Genomic DNA, 20,593 nt, shown 5'->3' with positions numbered 1-20,593 from the left:
GCCCATCACCAAGTGACAGCTGTCAGTGTGAGTCTGCGCCTGGGAGGCTGCTACCTGCCTGACCAGCTCCCACCGTCACAGCCAGGGGCCTCCGGGGAGCACCTCCCTTCTCCCTGGCCAGAAGCCCCTGGCTGGGCTCCACCTGAGTCCTATGAAGTCATGGCTGGGTCATGGAGTTTGGGCTCATCAGCTTCCCTCCCTCACAGCCCATCAGGCTTCCAAGCAGAGCCAGAGAAAAATGGCACAAGAAGTGGGAAGAGGGAGGGAAGGAAGGAAATCTGTCCAGCTCAGACCCTCCGGGCTATGGCCACTGCCTGAGGCGTTCCTGCTGCCATCCTGGGTCAGCCTCGGCCTCCCTCTTCCAGGATCACCTGGCTGCCAGGAAGCACCTGGCCCATGCTCTACCACCTATCCCAACAGACCCAGGCCTGGCCAGAGGCGGTGGCCCACACCTGCAGTCCCAACACTGGGGGGCCGAGGTAGGAGCATCACTTGAGCCCATGAGGTCGAGACCAGCCTGGTAATGTAGGGAGACCTCATCACTACAAAAAAATGTTTAAAAAATCAGCCGAGTGGTGGCGCACACCTGTGGTCCCAGCTACTTAGGAGGCTGAGGTGGGAGGATCACTTGAACCCAGGAGTTTGAGGCTGCAGTGAGCCTTGACCATGCCACTGTACTCCAGCCTGCCTGGGTGACAGAATGAGACAAGACCCTGTCTTAAAAAAAAATTTAAAAGGCGCAGGCCCCTGGAGCTGGGTGCAACTCACAGGGTGTCTGGCAGCGGGATGGGGGCGGAGCCTCAAGCCCCCCTTTTCTTGGAGTCTCAGGAGGCGTGGCTTCCCAGCCCGTGGCCCCTCCTCACAGCAGGTTTAGGTTTTGCTCCCTGGTGCCCTGAGATAGGACACCACCTGCCAAGGCTGAGGCCCTGCCAGGGACTCACGTCCAAGCCTCTACTTCTGGTGTGTCCCCACCCAAAGGCTCACTCTCTCTTCTCTGCCAGGCTGGGGAATAATAATAGGGAGAAGAGTTATCACTTATCATTGAGTGCTTACTATGTGCTAAGCATCTCATCGATGAGGAAACAGAGGTACAGAAAAGTGGTTAACCTGCACAAGGCCACACAGATAGGAGTGGCAGAGCTGGGATTTGAACTGGGGAGTCCAAGCACATAGAAGTGACGGTGAGGGCATTGTGGAGGCCCAGGGCAGTGCGGGGTGGTCTCATTGAGCACCTGCTGTGTACATTCCCTGCTGCAGGGAGCTTGTGTGCCAGCTGGGAAGACAGACATAGGGGGAAATGAGCCTCGTGTTGACGGGCTGGGGCTGTGGACAGGTCTCTCTGATTCTCACTTGAAATAAGCAGGGCAGAGATAATGATACCTATTTTATAGATGGAGGAGTTGAGGCTGAGAGAGGTCAGGTGATCTGCTCTGTTCATAGTGACTATAGGAACGTCGACGATGCTGAGGAGCAGGGAGGAGGTTGGGAGAGTTCGAGATGGGCTCTGGCTTGGGCAGAGGCAGGTGCTTTGCTTCCAGGGAGGCTGATCTTGGCACAGAGCAGGCATCTAAGAAATACTAGGTGAATTTTAACGAACTGAGTAAGGGCCAGAGTATGGCATCTGCGCTATCAGAGATTAGCCTTGGCAGTGGGAAGGAGCTGGAGAGGGGTTTTGTCCTCAGAGAGCTGCCTGCCTGGGTCACAGAGGGCAATGACCCGGCCCAGGGGAGGCCCCAAGCCCTCACTCGGCTAATCTTATTCTCCAGGCAGGTCCTGACCACAGTGAGCCTCCTGGCTTCCTGAGCTGCTGGAGAACCTCAAGCCATGTACATCCAGGGAAGTGGGCGGGAGCGGAACAGTGGGCTGGACGATGTCCCCCGCACTGCTTTGAGGCCACAGGGGGACCACAGACATAAAGCATCTCCCACCCCGCCCATCTCTCAGGTGAAGCTTCTAGACAGCATGCTGCAGAAAGGACCTGAGGTTTAGATCTAGAGATGAAGGTTAGCCCAGGACCTGCTGCTAGCCACTGTTTGACCTTGGCCATGTCCTTCACGCCCAACCTCACTGTTGGTGTCTGCAGGAGAAGTAGTGGTTAGGGCAAGGCCCTGCAGAGACAGATGCTGGCTGCAAGCCCCAGGTCTGCCGGATAGGGCCGGCCTCCTCCATGCCAGTCAAGGGCTGGTCTGTTCTTCCAGTGCCTGGGGCCACCCAGTGTGCTGCCTTGCTCACATCTAGCTCTTCAGCAGATCCAGCAGCCTCTGAGCACACTCTACACCCTCCACCCTGGTGGAAGCCACCCTGACTCGCCTGGGCAGTTCCCTGTGGCCTCCTGGCTTCCCCTGCCCTGCCCTTGAAGTGCCCATCCATTCTCAGCAGAGCAGCCAAAGTGAGCCATTCACACCAAGGTCAGGCCATGGCCTCCCTTCTCTGAATCCTCCAGTGAAAGCCACATTTCCAACCGTGGCTCCAGGCCCTGTGTGATCTGGGTTCGCTCCCTTCCCCCCATGTCCCCTTGCTTGCTCCGTCCCACCCGCCTTGCTGTTCTTCACTCGTGCACACGCACTCCTGCCAGGGCACCGGTTGTGTCTTCCGCCTGGAACATTCTTCCCTGGCGCCCTCTCCCGCATGGAGTCTCTGCTCATGGCACCTCCTCGGTGAGCCTGCCCTGCCCGCCCCATTCATTGCTGGACATACGACGCACTCACTCCTGCCCGTTACGCGCTTTGTCTTTCTCCAGAGCACAGCCTCTTTGGGCGCGCAGTTTTCCGACCTGACTCGTGTGTTTGCGGTTTAGGCAGCCTCCCTACACTGCTGGGTGCTGAACAGGCTCCCTGAGGGCAGGGATTTTGGTCCGTCCTGTCTCCCCATGTTCCCAGTGCTCACCGAGGTGCCTGGCACACGGGGCTCTTGCAGAATTGTTGCTGAGTGAATGAGTGACATGGGTTGGGTGAGCACCCTGTGGCATGTTGTATGGATCAGATGCCACAGGGGCTGCACCATCCACTGGGTTGTCTTCACTGGTCATAGGTGGACTCCTCAGGGGCCCTGTCACTCTACTTGGATCGAACTTGGCAGCTGGAAGGGGCTCAGGACAGCTTTAGCCCTGGACACAACCCCGTGATTGACCCTACAGGGTCCAGTATGATCCTTCTATTGTGCAATGCTGTGCAAGTGACATCATCTCCATGGCCTCGGTTTCCTTATAGAAGGGGACCTGTTTCATGTTGGGAGGATTCAGTGCAGTCACGTATAACATGCTTAGGACAGTGTCTGGCATGTCAGCCTCAGTGAGCCTCAGTGACAGTTTTATTGTTACACCTGATGGTGTGTCAATGCTTTGTTGTTTTTGCTTTTGAGATAAGAGTCTCACTACCGTGCCCAGGCTGGAGTACAGTATTGCGATCTCAGCTCACTGCAGCCTTGACCTGCAAGGCTCAAGCAGTCTTCCCACCTCAGCTTCCCAAGTAGCTAGAACTACAGGCACGTGCCACCACGCCCTGCTAATTTTTGTTTTGTTTTGTTTTGTACAGACGGGGTTTAGCCATGTTGCCCAGGCTAGTCTTAAACTCCTGGACTCAAGCAGTCTGCCCACCTCGGCCTCCCAAAGTGCAGGGATTACAGGGGCATGAGCCACTGTGCCCAGCCTTGATGAAGCTTTGTAATGGAAGCTGAGATGCCACCAACTGGGGCCCAGTTTGGTTCCATGGCTTTAGCCCACAGCTGGGCCACCTGCACTACAGAGGGTTCTGGTGGTCTCAGCTGTCATGAGGGAGAGAGGCGCTGGCTTGAGAACCAGAACTATGTTCAAGTCCTGACTCGGCCACCTCCTTAATTGTCCTTTTGGGAAAATCTTGCCATCTTTCTGAGTCTCGTTTTCTCCATCTGTTAAAACAGGGCAGTTTAAATGAAGTATCAGAGTGGTTGAGAGATGTAAATGAGACCCTGAGTGCCAGTGCTTATTTGTTCCATTTTATTTATATGCTGTCTCAATAAAAAAACGAAAAGACAAAAAGGAATTGAGCTGAAAAGGATTGAAACTGTGCGGGCAGCTGCAAGTGAAGGAGTCCAAGAAAATGCTGTCTGTGAGGCGCTGTTGACATGCTCGGGGCTAACCACTGTGTGCTTCTGAGGCTGTGTGCTTCTGAGCCTCCTAGCAGCCTGAGTGATGAGGGAAACATGCTCAGATCCTTGATTCTCAGCAGCAAGCCAGACTAAGGCCTTATTAAGGGGCCCTGCCCTGAAGGCTCCAGTGACTGAGAGGGGAGCTCCTAAGCACTGGTGAGTCCGTGCTCAGAAGGGCACAGCTGGCTGCGAGTAACCAGATCCTGAAAGCCAGCCAAGGGGCAGCTGGGTCAATCCGACCTTAGCAGGTCCACGGAAGCCCTTTACGCCAAGCAAGCTGTTTCCTTGCCTCTCTGAGTTCCTCTTACCTTGCTTTGCTAAAGCCTTTGTTCGTGCTGCCAGGGGATTTAGAGTCTGAATGGCAGCCCCAGGCCATGCCCTCCACATAGCTTACACCAGTTGTGTAACTTGGAGTGTCCCCCACAGAGGCAGGTCCCAAGTAGAGAAAAATGGCCCACTAAGGCCAGGCACAGTGGCTCACACCTGTAATCCCAGCAGGCAGATCACCTGAGGTCAGGAGTTCAAAACCAGCCTAACCAACATGGTGAAACCCCACCTCTACTAAAAATACAAAATTAGCCAGTATGGTGGCGCGTATCTGTAATCCCAGCTACTCAGGAGGCTGAGGCAGGAGAATTGCTTGAGGCAGAGGTTGTGGTGAGCCGAGATTGCACCATTGCGCTCCAGCCTGGGCAACAAGAGCAAAACTCCGTCTAAAAAAAAAAAAAAAAAAAAAGCCCACCAGAAGGATCCAGGCTGCCTTTCCATGTCCTGAAACCCCATGAGTAGTTTGCTCTGGAAGTTTCCGCCATGCTAACCCTGGCTGCAGTATTGCCTTGTGCCTGGTCCTGGCTGCAGCAGGAACTCCTAGCCCCTTTTGCTCACCCTGCTGGTCCAGCCCAACTGGTCTCACTTTGCCAGACAAGGGCTGGAATCCAAAATGGAGAATGAAGTGCAGAAGACCCACTTCAAAATGTTATCAAGGGGCAGCCCCTCCTTCCAAACGCCAGTGGAGAACAGCCCCAGCTCCGCCCTGGGACATCTACCATTTACCAGAGGTCAGGCCCCTATCCCAGATTGTTCTACCTGCCTGCAGTCAACTGTGCCCACTCCGTGTGGGCAGCTCCAGGGGGCAGGTGTTTACTAGAGGAGGGATATCTGAGCTCGAATGGGGCAAGCACTGCCCTGTCAGGATCAACAGCTTGACTGCTTCTTACCAGCCTTCTCAGGACTTCTCGCCAAGCTGAGGCCATGAGGGGCACCTGGTGCAGAGCCCAGCTGCCTGGTTCACACTCCAGCTCTGTTGTGACTTTGGGCAGGTCCCTGAAGGCCCCTAAGTCCTGGTTTCCTCCTCTATAAAATGAAAGAGTTGGAGGAGATGGTCCTTAAAATTTCCAGATCAATCGTGTTATGATTCTATGCCTTATGACCATGTGGCTTAGAGAAAATTACATTGGGGGCATCCAGCCTTGAGCATTGAAAGGAACAAGAGCTTATGGAGCACATGCTGCATGCCAGGAACTCTGTGCCTATTTCACAGATGGAGAAACTAAGGTTCAGAATGATGAGGAGTCTTGAATTTTTTTTTTTTTTTTTTTTTGAGACGGAGCCTCGCTCTCTTGCTCTGTCACCCAGGCTGGAGTGCAATGGTGCAATCTCGGTTCACTGCAACCTCCACCTCCTGGGTTCAAGCGATTCTCCTGCCTCAGCCTCCCGAGTAGCTGGGATTACAGGTGCCCACCACCATGCCCGGCTAATTTTTGTATTTTTAGTAGTGACGGTTGGCCTCACCATATTGGCCAGGCTGGTCTCCAACTCCTGACCTCAGGTGATCCCCCTGCCTCGGCTTCCCAAAGTGCTGGAATTACAGGTGTGAGCCACCGTGCCTAACCCAAGTGCCTATCTTTCCACCCTACCTTGCTGTCCTCAGAGTTAAAAAGTAGAGAGGCTGGCCACGGTGGTTCATGCCTGTAATCTCGGCACTTTCAAAAGCTGAGGCGGGCAGATCACTTGAGGTCAGGAGTTCAAGACCAGTCTGGCCAATGTGAAACCACGTCTCTACTAAAAATATAAAAATTAGCGGGGCATGGTGGTGCATGCCTGTGATTCCAGCTACTTGGGAGGCTGAGGCAAGAGAATTGCTTGAACCTGAGAGGTGGAAGTTGCAGTGAGCCGGGATCTCACCACTGCACTCCAGCCTGGGTGACAGAACGAAACACCATCTCAAAAAAAAAAGTGAAGGGGAGAGCATGACCCAGAGAAAGAATCAAAAATAAAGAGAAGCCACAGATGGGAACATTTTAAGAATATCTAGGTAGGACAGTGCCAGATGCCAAAGGCAAGGTTTCTGTCTCAGCCTTTTCTGTGACTCACTGGGTCCCCCCGGACAGGTCACTGGTCCCACTTGGCCCCACCCAGCATTTTCATTGGTCAAATGAATGTAAACTCCTGGCCTGCCTGCCCACCTGCCTAGACTCAAGGGTGAAATGAGCTAGATGGCTGCAGTCGGAGGTGCTCTGTGGCTGCACGGCTCATTCATAAAACGAGGCATCCAAATCCAGTGTGGGGTTTGGCTAATGGTGACATTCCAATGCCTGTTTCCTAGTTGTGACAAATGTCCCATGGTGGTGTCAGCTGGGAGCAATAGGGTGAAGTGCGTGAGGAAGCCTCTGTGCTGTCGTCTTTGCACCTTTTCTGATAATCTACAAATACTCTAAAATTAAAAGTCTCTTTAGGCCAGGCACAGTGGCTCACACCTGTAATCTCAGCACTTTAGGAGGCCGAGATGGGCGGATCACCTGAGGTCAGGAGTTCGAGACCTGCCTAGCCAATATGGCGAAACCCCATCTCTACTAAAAATATAAAAATTAACTCGGTGTGTTGGCGTGTGCCTGTAATCCCAGCTACTTGGGAGGCTGAGGCGGGAGAATTCCTTGATCCTGGTAGGCAGAGGCTGCAGTGAGCAGAGATCGCACCACTGCATTTCAGCCTGGGCGACAGAGCAAGACTCTGTCTTAAAAAAAAAAAAAGGCCGGGCGCGGTGGCTCAAGCCTGTAATCCCAGCACTTTGGGAGGCCGAGACGGGCGGATCACGAGGTCAGGAGATCGAGACCATCCTGGCGAACACGGTGAAACCCCGTCTCTACTAAAAATATACAAAAAACTAGCCGGGCGAGGTGGCAGGCGCCTGTAGTCCCAGCTACTCGGGAGGCTGAGGCAGGAGAATGGCATGAACCCAGGAGGCGGAGCTTGCAGTGAGCCCAGATCACGCCACTGCACTCCAGCCTGGGCGACAGCGAGACTCTGTCTCAAAAAAAAAAAAAACTTATTTAAATTGGAGAATAAGAATATACAAGCATCTCCATCCCACAACCATAAAAGAATTGATAAATCAAACTGTATAAATGTATAGCAAATGATTATATCATGAGTCATGATACAGAGTGATTTATTCACAATAGCCATGTAATATGTGGGATTTAAAAGGAACTGGTACATTTATTTCTACTGATACCAAAATCTTTTAAATCTGTCATTGATTGAGGAAAACAACTTCGTTAGACTTAGTGTCCTGTATGGTAATATTTGTGAAAAATATTAAACCCAGAATAGAAAAATTGCATATAAAGCCAGAGATAGACCTCAAATTTTTTTTATTTTTTTAATTTTTTTAGGTGGAGTCTTGCTCTCGTTGCCCAGGTTGGAGTGCAATGGTGCAATATTGGCTTACTGCAACTTCCACCTTCTGGGTTCATGTAATTCTCCTGCCTCAGCCTACCTAATAGCTGGGATTACAGACATGCACCACTACAGCCAACTAATTTTTGTATTTTTAGTAGAGACGGAGTTTCACCATGTTGGCCAGGCTGGTCTCAAACTCTTGACCTTGTGATCCACCGACCTCGGCCTCCCAAAGTGCTGGGATTATAGGCATTAACTACTGCACTGGCCGACCTCAAATTTTTATGCCTGGAGATTAGTAAAGGGCATGGGATAATGAAGGGGAACTTTTCTTTTCTTTTATTTTATTTTTGAGACGGTGGCTCAGTCTGTTGTCCAGGCTGGGGTGCAGTGGTGCAATCATGGCTCACTGCAGCCTCAACCTCGAAGTCTTAAGTGATCTTCCCACCTCAGCCTCCTGAGTAGCTAGAACCACAGGCACATGGCACCACACCTGGCTAATTTTTAAATTTTCTGTAGAGATGGGGTCTCACTATGTTGTCCAAGCTGGTCTCAAACTCCTGGGCTCAAGCGATCCTCCTGCCTCAGCCTCGGAAGGTGTTAGGATTACAGGCGTGAGCCACCATGCCTGGCCTAATTTTATTCCTTTAATATGTTAGAATAAGTGTTTTCCCTTGAGAACTGTGAGTTTTTTCAGTGAAAAAGTATTCAAAAGGTTTGTCAGTATGTCCATAAAAACGAAGATAGGAGAGGAGGGACAGGACCTGGGAGGGCAACCTGCAGCCTGCTCTCCCTGTCCTTTCCTCCGGCAGTGTCTGCACTGCGGATTGAGCTTTTCCCAGGGCGCATTTTGCTCCTGGAGCCAAGTCTAGCAGAGCAGCCATACAGTCAGGGTGGGGTGGGCCAGGCGGAGGAGCAGGCTGCAAAGGGGGCACGGTGGTGGCCTGGGGGTCTCAGGGAAGGGCTGTGGGAGCACAGGGGTGTCCTCAGTGCTAGAGCTTTCAGAGGCCTTGGTACCGCGAGCTGTCTCTTGGGGGCAGAAGGTCACTCCATGCAGGGGCAGCAGGTGCTGGCCACCACATTCTCCAGCAAGGTGACAGCAGAGGCCTCCTAGGGTCCCCTTCCTAGGAAAGGAGCATGGGCTGCCCTGATGGGTCTGCTGTCTCTCTCTCCCACAGGATGAAAATGAGACGCTACAAGCTCTTTCTCATGTTCTGTATGGCCGGCCTGTGCCTCATCTCCTTCCTGCACTTCTTCAAGACCCTGTCCTATGTCACCTTCCCCCGAGAACTGGCCTCCCTCAGCCCTAACCTGGTGTCCAGCTTCTTCTGGAACAATGCGCCGGTCACGCCCCAGGCCAGCCCCGAGCCAGGAGACCCCGACCTGCTGCGCACCCCGCTCTACTCGCACTCGCCCCTGCTGCAGCCGCTACCGCCCAGCAAGGCGGCGGAGGAGCTCCACCGGGTGGACTTCGTGCTGCCCGAGGACACCACCGAGTATTTCGTGCGCACCAAGGCTGGCGGCGTCTGCTTCAAACCCGGCACCAAGATGCTGGAGAGGCCGCCCCCAGGACGGCCGGAGGAGAAGCCCGAGGGGGCCAACGGCTCCTCGGCCCGGCGCCCACCCCGGTACCTGCTGAGCGCCCGGGAGCGCACGGGCGGCCGGGGCGCGCGGCGCAAGTGGGTGGAGTGCGTGTGCCTGCCCGGCTGGCATGGACCCAGCTGCGGTGTGCCCACCGTGGTGCAGTACTCCAACCTGCCCACCAAGGAGCGGCTGGTGCCCAGGGAGGTGCCGCGCCGCGTCATCAATGCCATCAACGTCAACCACGAGTTCGACCTGCTGGACGTGCGCTTCCACGAGCTGGGTGACGTGGTGGACGCCTTCGTGGTGTGTGAGTCCAACTTCACAGCTTACGGGGAGCCGCGGCCACTGAAGTTCCGGGAGATGCTGACCAACGGCACCTTCGAGTACATCCGCCACAAGGTGCTCTATGTCTTCCTGGACCACTTCCCGCCCGGCGGCCGGCAGGACGGCTGGATCGCCGACGACTACCTGCGCACCTTCCTCACCCAGGACGGCGTCTCGCGGCTGCGCAACCTGCGGCCCGACGACGTCTTCATCATTGACGACGCGGACGAGATCCCGGCCCGGGACGGCGTCCTCTTCCTCAAGCTCTACGACGGCTGGACCGAGCCCTTCGCCTTCCACATGCGCAAGTCACTCTACGGCTTTTTCTGGAAGCAGCCGGGCACCCTGGAGGTGGTGTCGGGCTGCACGGTGGACATGCTGCAGGCAGTGTACGGGCTGGACGGCATCCGCCTGCGCCGCCGCCAGTACTACACCATGCCCAACTTCAGGCAGTACGAGAACCGCACCGGCCACATCCTGGTGCAGTGGTCGCTGGGCAGCCCCCTGCACTTCGCCGGTTGGCACTGCTCCTGGTGCTTCACGCCCGAGGGCATCTACTTCAAGCTCGTGTCCGCCCAGAATGGTGACTTCCCGCGCTGGGGTGACTACGAGGACAAGCGGGACCTGAACTACATCCGCGGCCTGATCCGCACCGGGGGCTGGTTCGACGGCACGCAGCAGGAGTACCCGCCCGCTGACCCCAGCGAGCACATGTATGCGCCCAAGTACCTACTGAAGAACTACGACCAGTTCCGCTACCTGCTGGACAACCCCTACCAGGAGCCCAGGAGCACGGCGGCGGGAGGGCGGCGCCACAGGGGTCCCGAGGGAAGGCTGCCCGCCCGGGGCAAACTGGATGAGGCCGAAGGCTAAGGCTGCATGATCTGATAGGGCTCGTGGCAGGGCGGGGGTGGCGACGGCCCCTAGCGCTATCTCCCTGCCTCCTGCCAGCTCCGTGGTTCTTGAGAGGACCAGGAGTGGGTGGGGAGTGGGAGTGGGGGTAGGGTTTCCCTACTTCACCCTTGTGAATCAAGGGTCAGGTCTTTGAGCTCAGAAAACATCCCTCCTGTTGGGAGAGGGCGCAGGCCGTGATGGCTGGGTGGCCCTTCTGACTGCCAAGACTGCTGTGGCTGTGGCCAGGAGGTGCCACTGGAGTGTGTGTGGTGGTCCCTGGGTAGCGGGGGGACGGCAGGCAGGGCTGGGGAAGACAGCCTGCAGGGTCCCACCAGGCAGCCTCTGGGGCGTGGCCAGACCAGGAAAAAAGCCCACCATTTGGCATCCCTGGGTCTTGGGCTAGGTGTGGGAGACCCGCCTGCCAGGAGGACCCAGGGCTCTGTAAGTAGATGCATTTGGGTCCAGGGGGAAGCATGGACGCCTGGGAGGGAAGAGATGAAAAACCACATCCTACCAAGAGGAGGTGCTGAGGGATGCTTTGCAGTGTTGTCAAGTGCTGGGCCAGAGGGAGACAGAACTCCACCGCCTGCCACAAAGGACAGGACCTGGCTGCCCTGAGTCTGTCTCTCTGCTCCCCTCAGGTTGTCGTAAGCCAACACAGGGGCCTGGAGAATCCTGAGGAGCTTTCCTTTGGGTTCCAAACCGGGCCTTGACGTTCCTTCTCCCGTTTTTACATTGCTGTCTTGTGGACTGTGCACTCAGTCCTTGCAAGGCCAGGAGTCCAGTTGTAAGTGGGGCCTTGAGGGGGAATTGGGAAGGAGAAGACTGACATGAGGCCTCTGCACGGATCCGTCTTTCCCTCCCCATCACCCCTTCCTTCTGACACCCAGTCCCAGCTGCAGTCACTATTGTGCCCCTCCTTGGGGCAGGCTGGCTGGGGGCCGGGAAGGGGCCATGAGGCTGCCTTGGGCCCAAGAAGGGACAATAAGGCCAGTTGTATGCTTCCTATTTCTCATAGCTTGCCTTGGTCGAGATGTCTTTGTTGGAATTGAGTCTAAGCTGCTGTGATTAAGAGACCCTGAAATACAGTGGTTTAAGCAAGACAGAAGCTTGTTTCTAATTAGTCTAGATTGAGATGGCCCAGAGCTGGTAGGGCAGCTCTGTGTTTCTTCATAGGCACCTTCCAATTCTGGGTACACAGTGGCTGCTCCAGCGCCAACCCTCCTGTGAGTGTCCAAGCCTGAGGGAAGCAGAAATAGGCAAGAGGGGCACACCCACTTTTTGCTAAGGGCATGAGCCAGAATTGGCAGGCTTACCTCTGCTGGCCTCTCATTGGCTGGGACTCAGCCACATGGCCACAAGCAGCTGCAAGGGAACCTGGGAAGTGTAGTCTTCAGTGCGGCCGCCATGTGTCTGGCCTCACCTTGGGAGTTCTCTTATTGATAGAGAAGAAGAGAATGGTTATGGGGGACCAGTAGCATCTCTGGGAGAGGGGGAGGGGGCAGCAATAATTCAGTCGTCAGATCCCGCTCTCATTGTCGGAGTTTCCGGAATAGCTTGTTCCTGTTCCCCTCACTGTGCAGCCCAGGGCGGGGGGCAGTGAGGAGCCTGCAGCTCTGTGGGAAGGGGAAACGCCCCCTCCCCTCGGCCCCTCAAAGGCTACCCAGTGATGCTGGTTTGCAGAGCTGGCCTGTGGAATGGCTCATGTTTGTGCGTGTGTGTGTGTGTATATTTATGGGCATGGGTGCATGCTTGGTGTGTATTTGTACATGTCTGTATTGCTGTGTCCCTGTAAATACATGCTTGTGTGTGGATGGGGGAGGCCAGGCCCAGGTGTCCTTCGTCAGGCCTGTGGCCACACCTCCTGCAGCTCCCCAAAATGACTGAGGCGGAAAGCCCTTGGGGAGCCTAGAAAGCAAAGCTAAAGGGGATGCAGGGTCTGTCCGTCTGTCTGTCTTTCAGTCTGAGGAATGAGAATCCTCCTGACCTGAGGGCTTGTGCAGCTGAGAGCCCACTACCTCCCCAGCCCCTCTCAGCCCCAGCCACATGATCCCACCCGTCCCCTCCCCCACCTCCAGTGGGGCCATCTCTGGTCTTATTGTTGGGGGTTTCCTGATGGGCCAGAAGAGGAGGGCATCTCCTTGCCACAGCTCTGTCTGGGTTAAGTGCCCAGTGAGGGCATGGTGTGGGGGGCTGGCCTCAGAGCAGCCACTGGTGGGCAAGCGTGAAGTGGGCTGAGGGGCTCTGAGCCACTTCACTCCCATCTAGGGGACTGCCCCCATGGAACTCCTCCTTTGAAGTCACAGCAGCCTTCCTTTCTGTTTCCTCTTGGGGCCGAGAGGTGGCTCAAGAAGTCAGGGTCCCTGTGGCTCTGGGTCAATCCAGCCCAGGCTGCATCCCACGGACAGGGAGTCTCACAGCTCCTGATCATGCCCAGGCCCTAGCCTGGGGCCTCCCTCCTTGGCAGCTTCCTCACCCCACGCCCCTGGCACCCTCAGTTGCTGTGGGGATGCCCCTCCAGGGCACCAGCTTAGGGCTAAGGGAAGGAAGACAGGAGCAGCTCAGAGCTGCCAGTCCCTGCCTTCCTCGCAGATCTGGTGGGGCAGGGCCTGTTCACAGCAGCAGAAGTGAAGGCCTGGCCATCGGTGGAGAGGACAGCTGTTAGAGGGGTGGAGGCCAGGGCGCGGGGTTGAAGAGTTTCACATATCATCACAGCATACACTGGGAATCTGGTGGAGGTAGAGGAACCCAGGGCCACTCCCTCAGTACAAAGGGAAACCAAGCTGAATGTGACCACTGCTGCCATGTCCCATGTCCACGCTTCTCCCCGGGAATAACTGGCCCTGAGACCCCTAGACCCAAGGAGGCCTGTCCATGCCAAGCATCCAGGAAGCATGGCCGGCCCTGTCCACCCATGGGTCACGTTGGTTCCCGGGGCAGCATGGGAGAGCTTTGGGGGCAAGAGGGAGAGTCCGGGTTGGGGAGACAGGACTTGCCCAAGCAGAAGGCAGGACCCTGGGAAATGTATAATTTAAGGACATCAATAATAGTATTATTTTTTTTTGTAAGGGAAAATCAATATGTACATTCTGAAATCATTTTCTCTGTAAATGGTTGGATTTCATTTCACCCTTAAAGGGATGCTTAAAGGAGAAGATAATATTAATAATAAAAACAGCTACAAAGTCTGAATTGTGTGCGTATGTGGCTGGTTTGTGGGTGCTCTGGGGCAGGGAGGGGTGGGAGGAGGTGTCTCTGGTCTTGCTAAAGACACCCTTGCTTCTGGATCCATGGCGTGCAAGACCTTCCTGAGGACTGGATGGCCAGTGGGGTGAGGGGGCTGCAGGGAGCACCCTCACTTAGGGACGAAGTGTCCCCCCAGCCGCAGGTGGAAGCAGCTGGGAAGTGGAAGATGCTGGGCCGAGGTCTGGCAAAAGGAAGCAGAAGTGAGCTAGGCTGCTAGGACTGGGGGCGCCCACCCTCCTGCAGTGGGCAGGGACCCCTTTGGGGATCTGGATGAAGGCGCTGGTGCCTCTGCAGAGAGGGAGTGGCTCTCCAGTTCTGCTCCGGAGCATCAAAATAAGTGCTCCTGCCTCAGCAGTTTCTCCTGTTGAGTTCTAAATGCCTCATCCAAGGTCACAGCCGTGTCGATTCTGGGTCTGGACTCTCAGCACCAGGTCCTCTGGACTCCCAGGAGCAGGTATCTCCGTCCCGTGGAGCCGACCTTGGACTTGTGCTTGGACAGCGCCTGGAGCCTTGGGATGTGGGCACTTCCAAGGAGCTTCCTCTGGGCCAGGTGGACACTGGAGTTGTCCTGGGAGTCCCCTGTGTGTGTCCTAAAGAGAATCTGAGGTGGTGGGAACAGACTTTTTTTTTTTTTTTTTTGAGACGGAGTCTCACTCTGTCGCCCAGGCTGGAGCTCAGTGGCACGATCTCCACTCACTGCAAGCTCCGCCTCCGGGGTTCACGCCATTCTCCTGCCTCAGCCTCCTGTGTAGCTGGCACTACAGGCGCCGGCCACCACGCCCGGCTAATTTTTGTATTTTTAGTAGAGACAGGATTTCACCGTGTTAGTCAGGATGGTTTCGATCTCCTGACCTCGTGATCCTCCCGTCTCGGCCTCCCAAAGTGCTGGGATTACAGGCGTGAGCCACCGTGTCCGGCAACAGACGCTTTTTGAGCTCTGCCGTGGTCTCCTGTGGGGTGGCTGTGCAACCTCCATGTTAGACAGAGAGGATGCAGGCCCAGAGATGGGAGGAGGCGTGACTGCAGTCCTGGTGGCCAAAGCAAGGGCTCATGTTTTCTGAACACTCGCAAAGTGTCACACATGCGTCAGTCTGACACCTGGGGGCTGGGACTGCCTGGGCTTCTGACCACACTCACAAAGCCCATAAAGGTACCTGCTGCAGGTACTTGGAGTGGGGATGGAGTGGGGGCTGAATTCCACAGGCTTGAGGAAGTGGAGAAGATGTAGACACCCTACCTATCCAGAAGAGGGCAGTAGTGACCCACATGCCGTTTAAGATCAAGTTAACAACCCTTAAATCACCTCCTATGGTGAATCATCATCATCATCATCATCATCATCATCATCATCATCATTAGTATTTAGAGACATTGATTAAGTGCCTATTTTGTGCCAGACTCTGAGCTAAAAGATGTCGCTCCCCATTATACCCATTTCCCACGTCTGTAAAAGGACCCCACAGCACCTGTGAGGTCTGCTGCCAAAAATTAACCACCTGGACCTAATCCCAAGGAAACAGCACACAAACCCTGGAAGGGAGAGACGATCTGCAACAAACTAGCCTCTCATACGTATGCATTTCTTGTAATTCTGTTTCTCTGAGGTGTTTGCAGAAAAGCCCAACCCTGCATCAGTTTCACCAACCACTTTCCAAATTCCTATCCTAGATGGCCAAGAGCTTGTAGAGGCAAAACATCAACAGTGACTCAAATGTTTGCCATGGTGGCCTCTACACGTGGCCTGCTTTTCCCACTCATCCCAGCTGACCAGCGTGTGTGAGCCCGGCTGACAGCAGAAAAACTGCCTAGTCAAGTCCAGCCTAAACACTGATCCAGTCTCATGAGCTCAATTGCTGCAAAGTCTCTGTGGTTTCTTACAAAGCTTAATTGTGGCCATAGATAACTGGTATAGTTTGCTTTCATTTAACGACAACCTAAACCAGTGAGGCAAACTAGATAAACCAACCCAAACCAGTGAGGCAGGCAAGGAACGTATTGGTTTACTAATGGTAAAGTTCAGGGGTAATGTCGGCTTCAGGTACAGTCACATTGTCATCCAGCTCTCTTGTGGCTGAACACAGCTGCACTTCCCGACTTGTGCTGTCCCGAGTCTCAGACAGGTTTACCCCTCGTGCCTGCAAGATGGCTGCAGCAGCTCCAGGCTTCACCATCTCAGCTTTAAGCTCAGCACAAAAGAAATAGAGCTCTTCTCTCTCAAAGTCTTGGGCGTGGATCTCACTGACTTGATTTAGGTCACGTGAACATCCCTGAATGCATCAGTGAGACTGGTGGGACTTGGGATGGAATCTGCCAATTCATGTAGATCAATCAAAGCGCTGTGTCTATTGACTGAGGAAAAGGGAAGGTGGTTCTCCAACAGAAATCCGGGGCCCAGATGGTACCTTTGGCACAGCCTCAGCTGCCTCCAACAGGCCTTTCACCAGCCACCAGCTGGTGTCCTCATCTGTAACACGGGACCATCATAGGACAGACCTCCAGGGGTGATTGTGAGGACGCTCAGAGCTTAGAGCAGAGCCTGGAGCATGGTGAGAGCTCCATAAGCGTGAGCAGTCAGCATCGTGGCCCCAACCACACCCTCCATCTCCTTGCATGTGACGCGTGGGTCATGCATCCCTTCCTGGGTCTGCTTCCCTTAGTCTCCGTGACTCCTCTGTCTCGTGGCTCTCCTCTTCCTCCTCCACAACATTTCTTCCTGGTTGTCTTCCTGGTTCCTTTTTCCCCGTGCACCCCTTTAATAAGGGGGATCCCGGGGCTTGGTCCTGGATCCACCCTCTACGTGCAGTTCGCCATGCGTACCAAGGTGGAACTGGCTCCATCTCTCCAGGGAGTCCTCTTTCCTACGGACCCAGCCCATGAAGCCCGCCGCCTGCTGGACGAGGCCCCCAGGTGTCAATGTCACCTCAAATACCATGTGGCCAAAATGGAACTCGGCTTCCTATAAAAATGTGAGCCCATAAATTCCTTTGCTTGGTGGTTTGTTTGTTTGAGATGGAGTCTCGCTCTGTCACCCAGGCTAGAGTGCAGTGGCATGATCTTGGCTCACTGCAACCTGCGCCTCCCAGGTTCAAATGATTCTCTTGCCTCAGTCTCCCAAGTAGCTGGGATTACAGGCGCCTGCTACCAAGCCTGGCTAATTTTTGTATTTTTAGTAAAGATGGTGTTTCGCCATGCTGGCCAGTCTGGTCTTGAACTCCTGACCTCAGATGATCCACCCATCGTGGCCTCCCAAAGTGCTGGGACTACAGGTGTGGGCTCACCCCGCCCAGCCAAATTCCTTTTTAAAAAAGACACCACCAGAGGGCAGCAGGTATTCTCTGGCCCAAACTTCCTCCTCTGCAAGGCCTTGCCCACAGGGTAGGTTGCCCCCCAGTTATTGGCCCAACCTGGCCCAGACTTGGCACTGCTGTTAACTGTCACACAGGAGCCCCCACAGTGTAATTAGAACCTCCCACTTGTCCTGCCAGGCTGCCTTCTGAAGACCCAGCATGCCTCACAGCAGGCCCGTTAGAGCACTGGGCCTTCTAGAAGGCCACACGGGACAAGGCCAGGCCCTCATCCACATGAGTGTCCCCAAAGTATTCAAAGGTAACAACCTAAACCAGGCTCAGTGACTCATGCCTGTAATCCCAGCACTTTGGGAGGTCGAGGTGGGCAGATCACCTAAGGCCAGGAGTTCGAGAATAGCCTGGCCAACGTTGTGAAACCCTGTCTCTACTAAAAATACAAAAATTAGCAGGGTGTGGTGGTGGGTGCCTGTAATCCCAGCTACTTGGGAGGCTGAGGCAGGAGAATTGCTTGAACCTGGGAGGCGGAGGTTGTAGGGAGCCGAGATAGTGCCATTGTACTCCATGTTTTAAAGTAGCTGGGCGTGGTGGCGTGGTGGCTCACAATGTGGTCCCAGCTACTCAGGAGGCTAAGGCAAGAGGAATGCTTGAGTCTGGGAGGTCGAGGTTGCAGTGAGCTGTGATCGTGCCACTGCACTCCAGCCTGGGCAACAGAGTGAGATCCTGTCTCAAAACACAAGAACGACAACAACAACAACAAAACGAGACACATTTTTCTGCTTTCTAGGAGCTCAAAAGTGTTTGAGAGTAGGCCGGGGATTCCCAGGCTGGGCACTGCCGACACTGCAGGCCAGTTCATTCCTTGCTATGAGGCTGTCCTGTACAGTGTAGGGTGCTGAAGCAGTGTCCTTGGCCTCCAGCCGCTAGATGCCAGTAGAACCCACCCCCGCAAGTGTGACAACCAAAAAAGGTTTACAGACGTTACTAAATATTGCCTGGAGTGCAAACTCACTGGAGGAAGAAGCGCCTGGAGCCTGTACAAGGCAGCACTTTGCATACATTGCCTCATGGAATCCTGTGGGGGCGCTGCCAGCGCTCACTGGAGTGTCAGCTTTTCTCCCTCGGAACTGAGTGATATTCAGAACTGGGCCCTTCCATTTTCCAGCCTGGGAAGATTAAAGGGGGGAATCCCAGGATTTAGGGAGATTAAGGGCATGAATTGCTCAAAGGCATACAGCGCCTAACCAGGATTTAGGACCAGGGACTCCAATACCCTTCTCATTGTGCTGCATTGCCTCCTAGTGGGAGGGCCAGGCATGACTGTGACTGCCATCTCACTTGCTTTTCTTTCTTTCCTTTTTTTTTTTTTTTTTTTTCCTTTTTTGAGTCTCACGCTATCACCCAGGCTGGAGTGCAGTGGCACAATCTCGGCTCATGGCAACCTCTGCCTCCCAGGTTCAAGCGATTCTCCTGCCTCAGTCTCCTGAGTAGCTGGAATTACAGGCACCCACCACTACACCTGGCTAATTTTTGTATTTTTAATAGAGATGGGGTTTCACTATGTTGGCCAGACTGGTCTCGACCTCTTGACCTCAAGCAATACGCCCACTTTGGCCTCCCAAAGTGCTGGGATTACAGACGTGAGCCACCGTGCCCTGCCCTCCCTCCCTTCTTCCCTTCCTTTCTTTCTCCCTTCCTCCCTTCCTTTCTCTCTGCCGTTTTCTGTCTTTTTCTTTCTTCTTAATATTTTGGTCTTCTTGTTTCCATTGGGGTTGGATGGCTTTCTTTCTTTCCTGTCTTTCCTCTTTCTTTCTTCTCACTCCACACCACGCAGGATTTGAGGCATTTTATACAAATACATAGCACAAAATGGAAAAGCAAATGTATAAAAATTAGAATCGGCCGTGCGTAGTGGCTCATGCCTGTAATACCAACACTTTGGGAGGCCCAGACGGGCGGATCACGAGGTCAAGAGATCGAGACTATCCTGGCCAACATAGCGAAACCCTGTCTCTACTAAAAATACAAAAATTAGCCAGGTGTGGTGGTGCGCACCTGTAGTCCCAACTACTCAGGAGGCTGAGGCAGGAGCATCGCTTGAACCCGGGAGGTGGAGGTTGCAGTGAGCTGAGATCATGCCACTGTACTTCAGCCTGGGCGATAGAGCGATACTCCGTCTCAAAAAAAAAAAAAAAAAGAATCATGGAACATTATAAAGATGAAAGAAAACTAAGCCTAGGAAATAAAATGAAGTGGGCAGTGCTAGGGGAACACTTTAGCAAGTATTCAAGGCACTCGAAGGAAAGGGGTGTGTCCTCTTCTCTCCTTTGCAGATCAGGAAATGGAGGTTCCAAAATCAGCACAGGAGGCAGCCGAACTTTGAGGATGGTCACTAATGGAGGGCGCCTCTGGAACATCTGCCTTCCCTCCTCGGCAGGGGTGGGGGTGCCTTCCTCACCTCTGTGTCCCTACCACGATGCCTGGGGCCCAACAGTATGCACTAAATTCTTGCTGCATTGTGCTGATGTGATGGGCATATCATACCCCACCTTTCTTTGGGTGACCTGTCCCTCAGGCCCCTAACTTGCATTATCAGTAATAGTAGTACACGTTGCCCCACTGGCTTGTCCCCAAACCATCGTGCCCAAGAACCCCTGCACTCTGGCAGACCCAGGGCAGCCACTCTCATTAGCTAGGGTTCACTTGCCCCCATCTGCCTCACTAAGGAGAGAGGGCTTCACACTTGTGTGTCAATGGAGGCTTTGCCAATGGTGTTGTCAATACCTGTAGAAATGAGCGTACACGGTCCAGGCGTGGTTCTGGGTTTCACCTCACTGGTCTGAGAAGAAGAAGCCTCAGGCCGGGTGCTGTGGCTCACACCTGTAATCCCAGCTCTTACAGGAACTGCTCTGCTATGAGCAAGGTGGGTTCCTCAAAGGTGGTCTTCATGATCAGATGGCGACAGAAGTTCTAGATCCATGAGAGACAAGTTCTAGACAGCAGCATGCAGTCCAACAACTTGTGCCAGCATCTCCAGGCTCCGGCATCCCACATTTCTGCTCCTGTGGCTGCCAGAGGTGCACAAGCTGGTGGTTTACTTGGATCTCTGCCACATCTTTCTTTCTTTTCTTTCTCTCTCTCTGTATATTTTTTTTTTGAGACAGAGTTTTGCTCTTGTTGCCAAGGCTGGAGTGCAGTGGCACAATCTCAGCTCACTGCAACCTTTGCCTGGGTTCAAATGATTCTTCTACCTCAGCCTTCCAAGTAGCTGGGATTACAGGCATGTGCCACCACACCTGGCTAATTTTGTATTTTTAGCAGAGATGGGGTTTCGCCATGTTGGCCAGGCTGGCCTCGAACTCATGACCTCAAATGGATCTGCCCGCTTTGACCTCCCAAAGTGCTGGGATTACAGGCGTGAGGCACCGTACCAG

At 54.3% G+C, this 20,593-nt stretch overlaps 1 protein-coding gene across 4 annotated transcripts in view; it reads left to right on the top strand.

Annotated features, from left to right (window-relative positions):
- The window catches only part of MGAT3 (beta-1,4-mannosyl-glycoprotein 4-beta-N-acetylglucosaminyltransferase), a 45,161-nt gene extending 31,361 nt beyond the window's left edge, over positions 1-13,800 (top strand). For all 4 annotated transcript variants that reach the window (XM_009217321.4, XM_031656287.1, XM_009217322.4 and 1 more), the window contains exon 2: positions 8,985-13,800. In XM_009217321.4, coding sequence (XP_009215585.1) covers positions 8,985-10,587 — 1,603 coding nt within the window. In that variant the 3' untranslated portion in view covers positions 10,588-13,800. The remainder of the gene's footprint in view (positions 1-8,984) is intronic.
- Positions 13,801-20,593: the final 6,793 nt, after the last annotated feature.

This window comes from Papio anubis, chromosome 16 (genome assembly GCF_008728515.1).
Source record: "Papio anubis isolate 15944 chromosome 16, Panubis1.0, whole genome shotgun sequence".
In the NCBI taxonomy this organism is placed as follows: Eukaryota; Metazoa; Chordata; class Mammalia; order Primates; family Cercopithecidae; genus Papio; species Papio anubis.
Note: the sequence above shows the minus strand (reverse complement) of the source record. Positions and strands in the feature narration are given on the sequence as shown.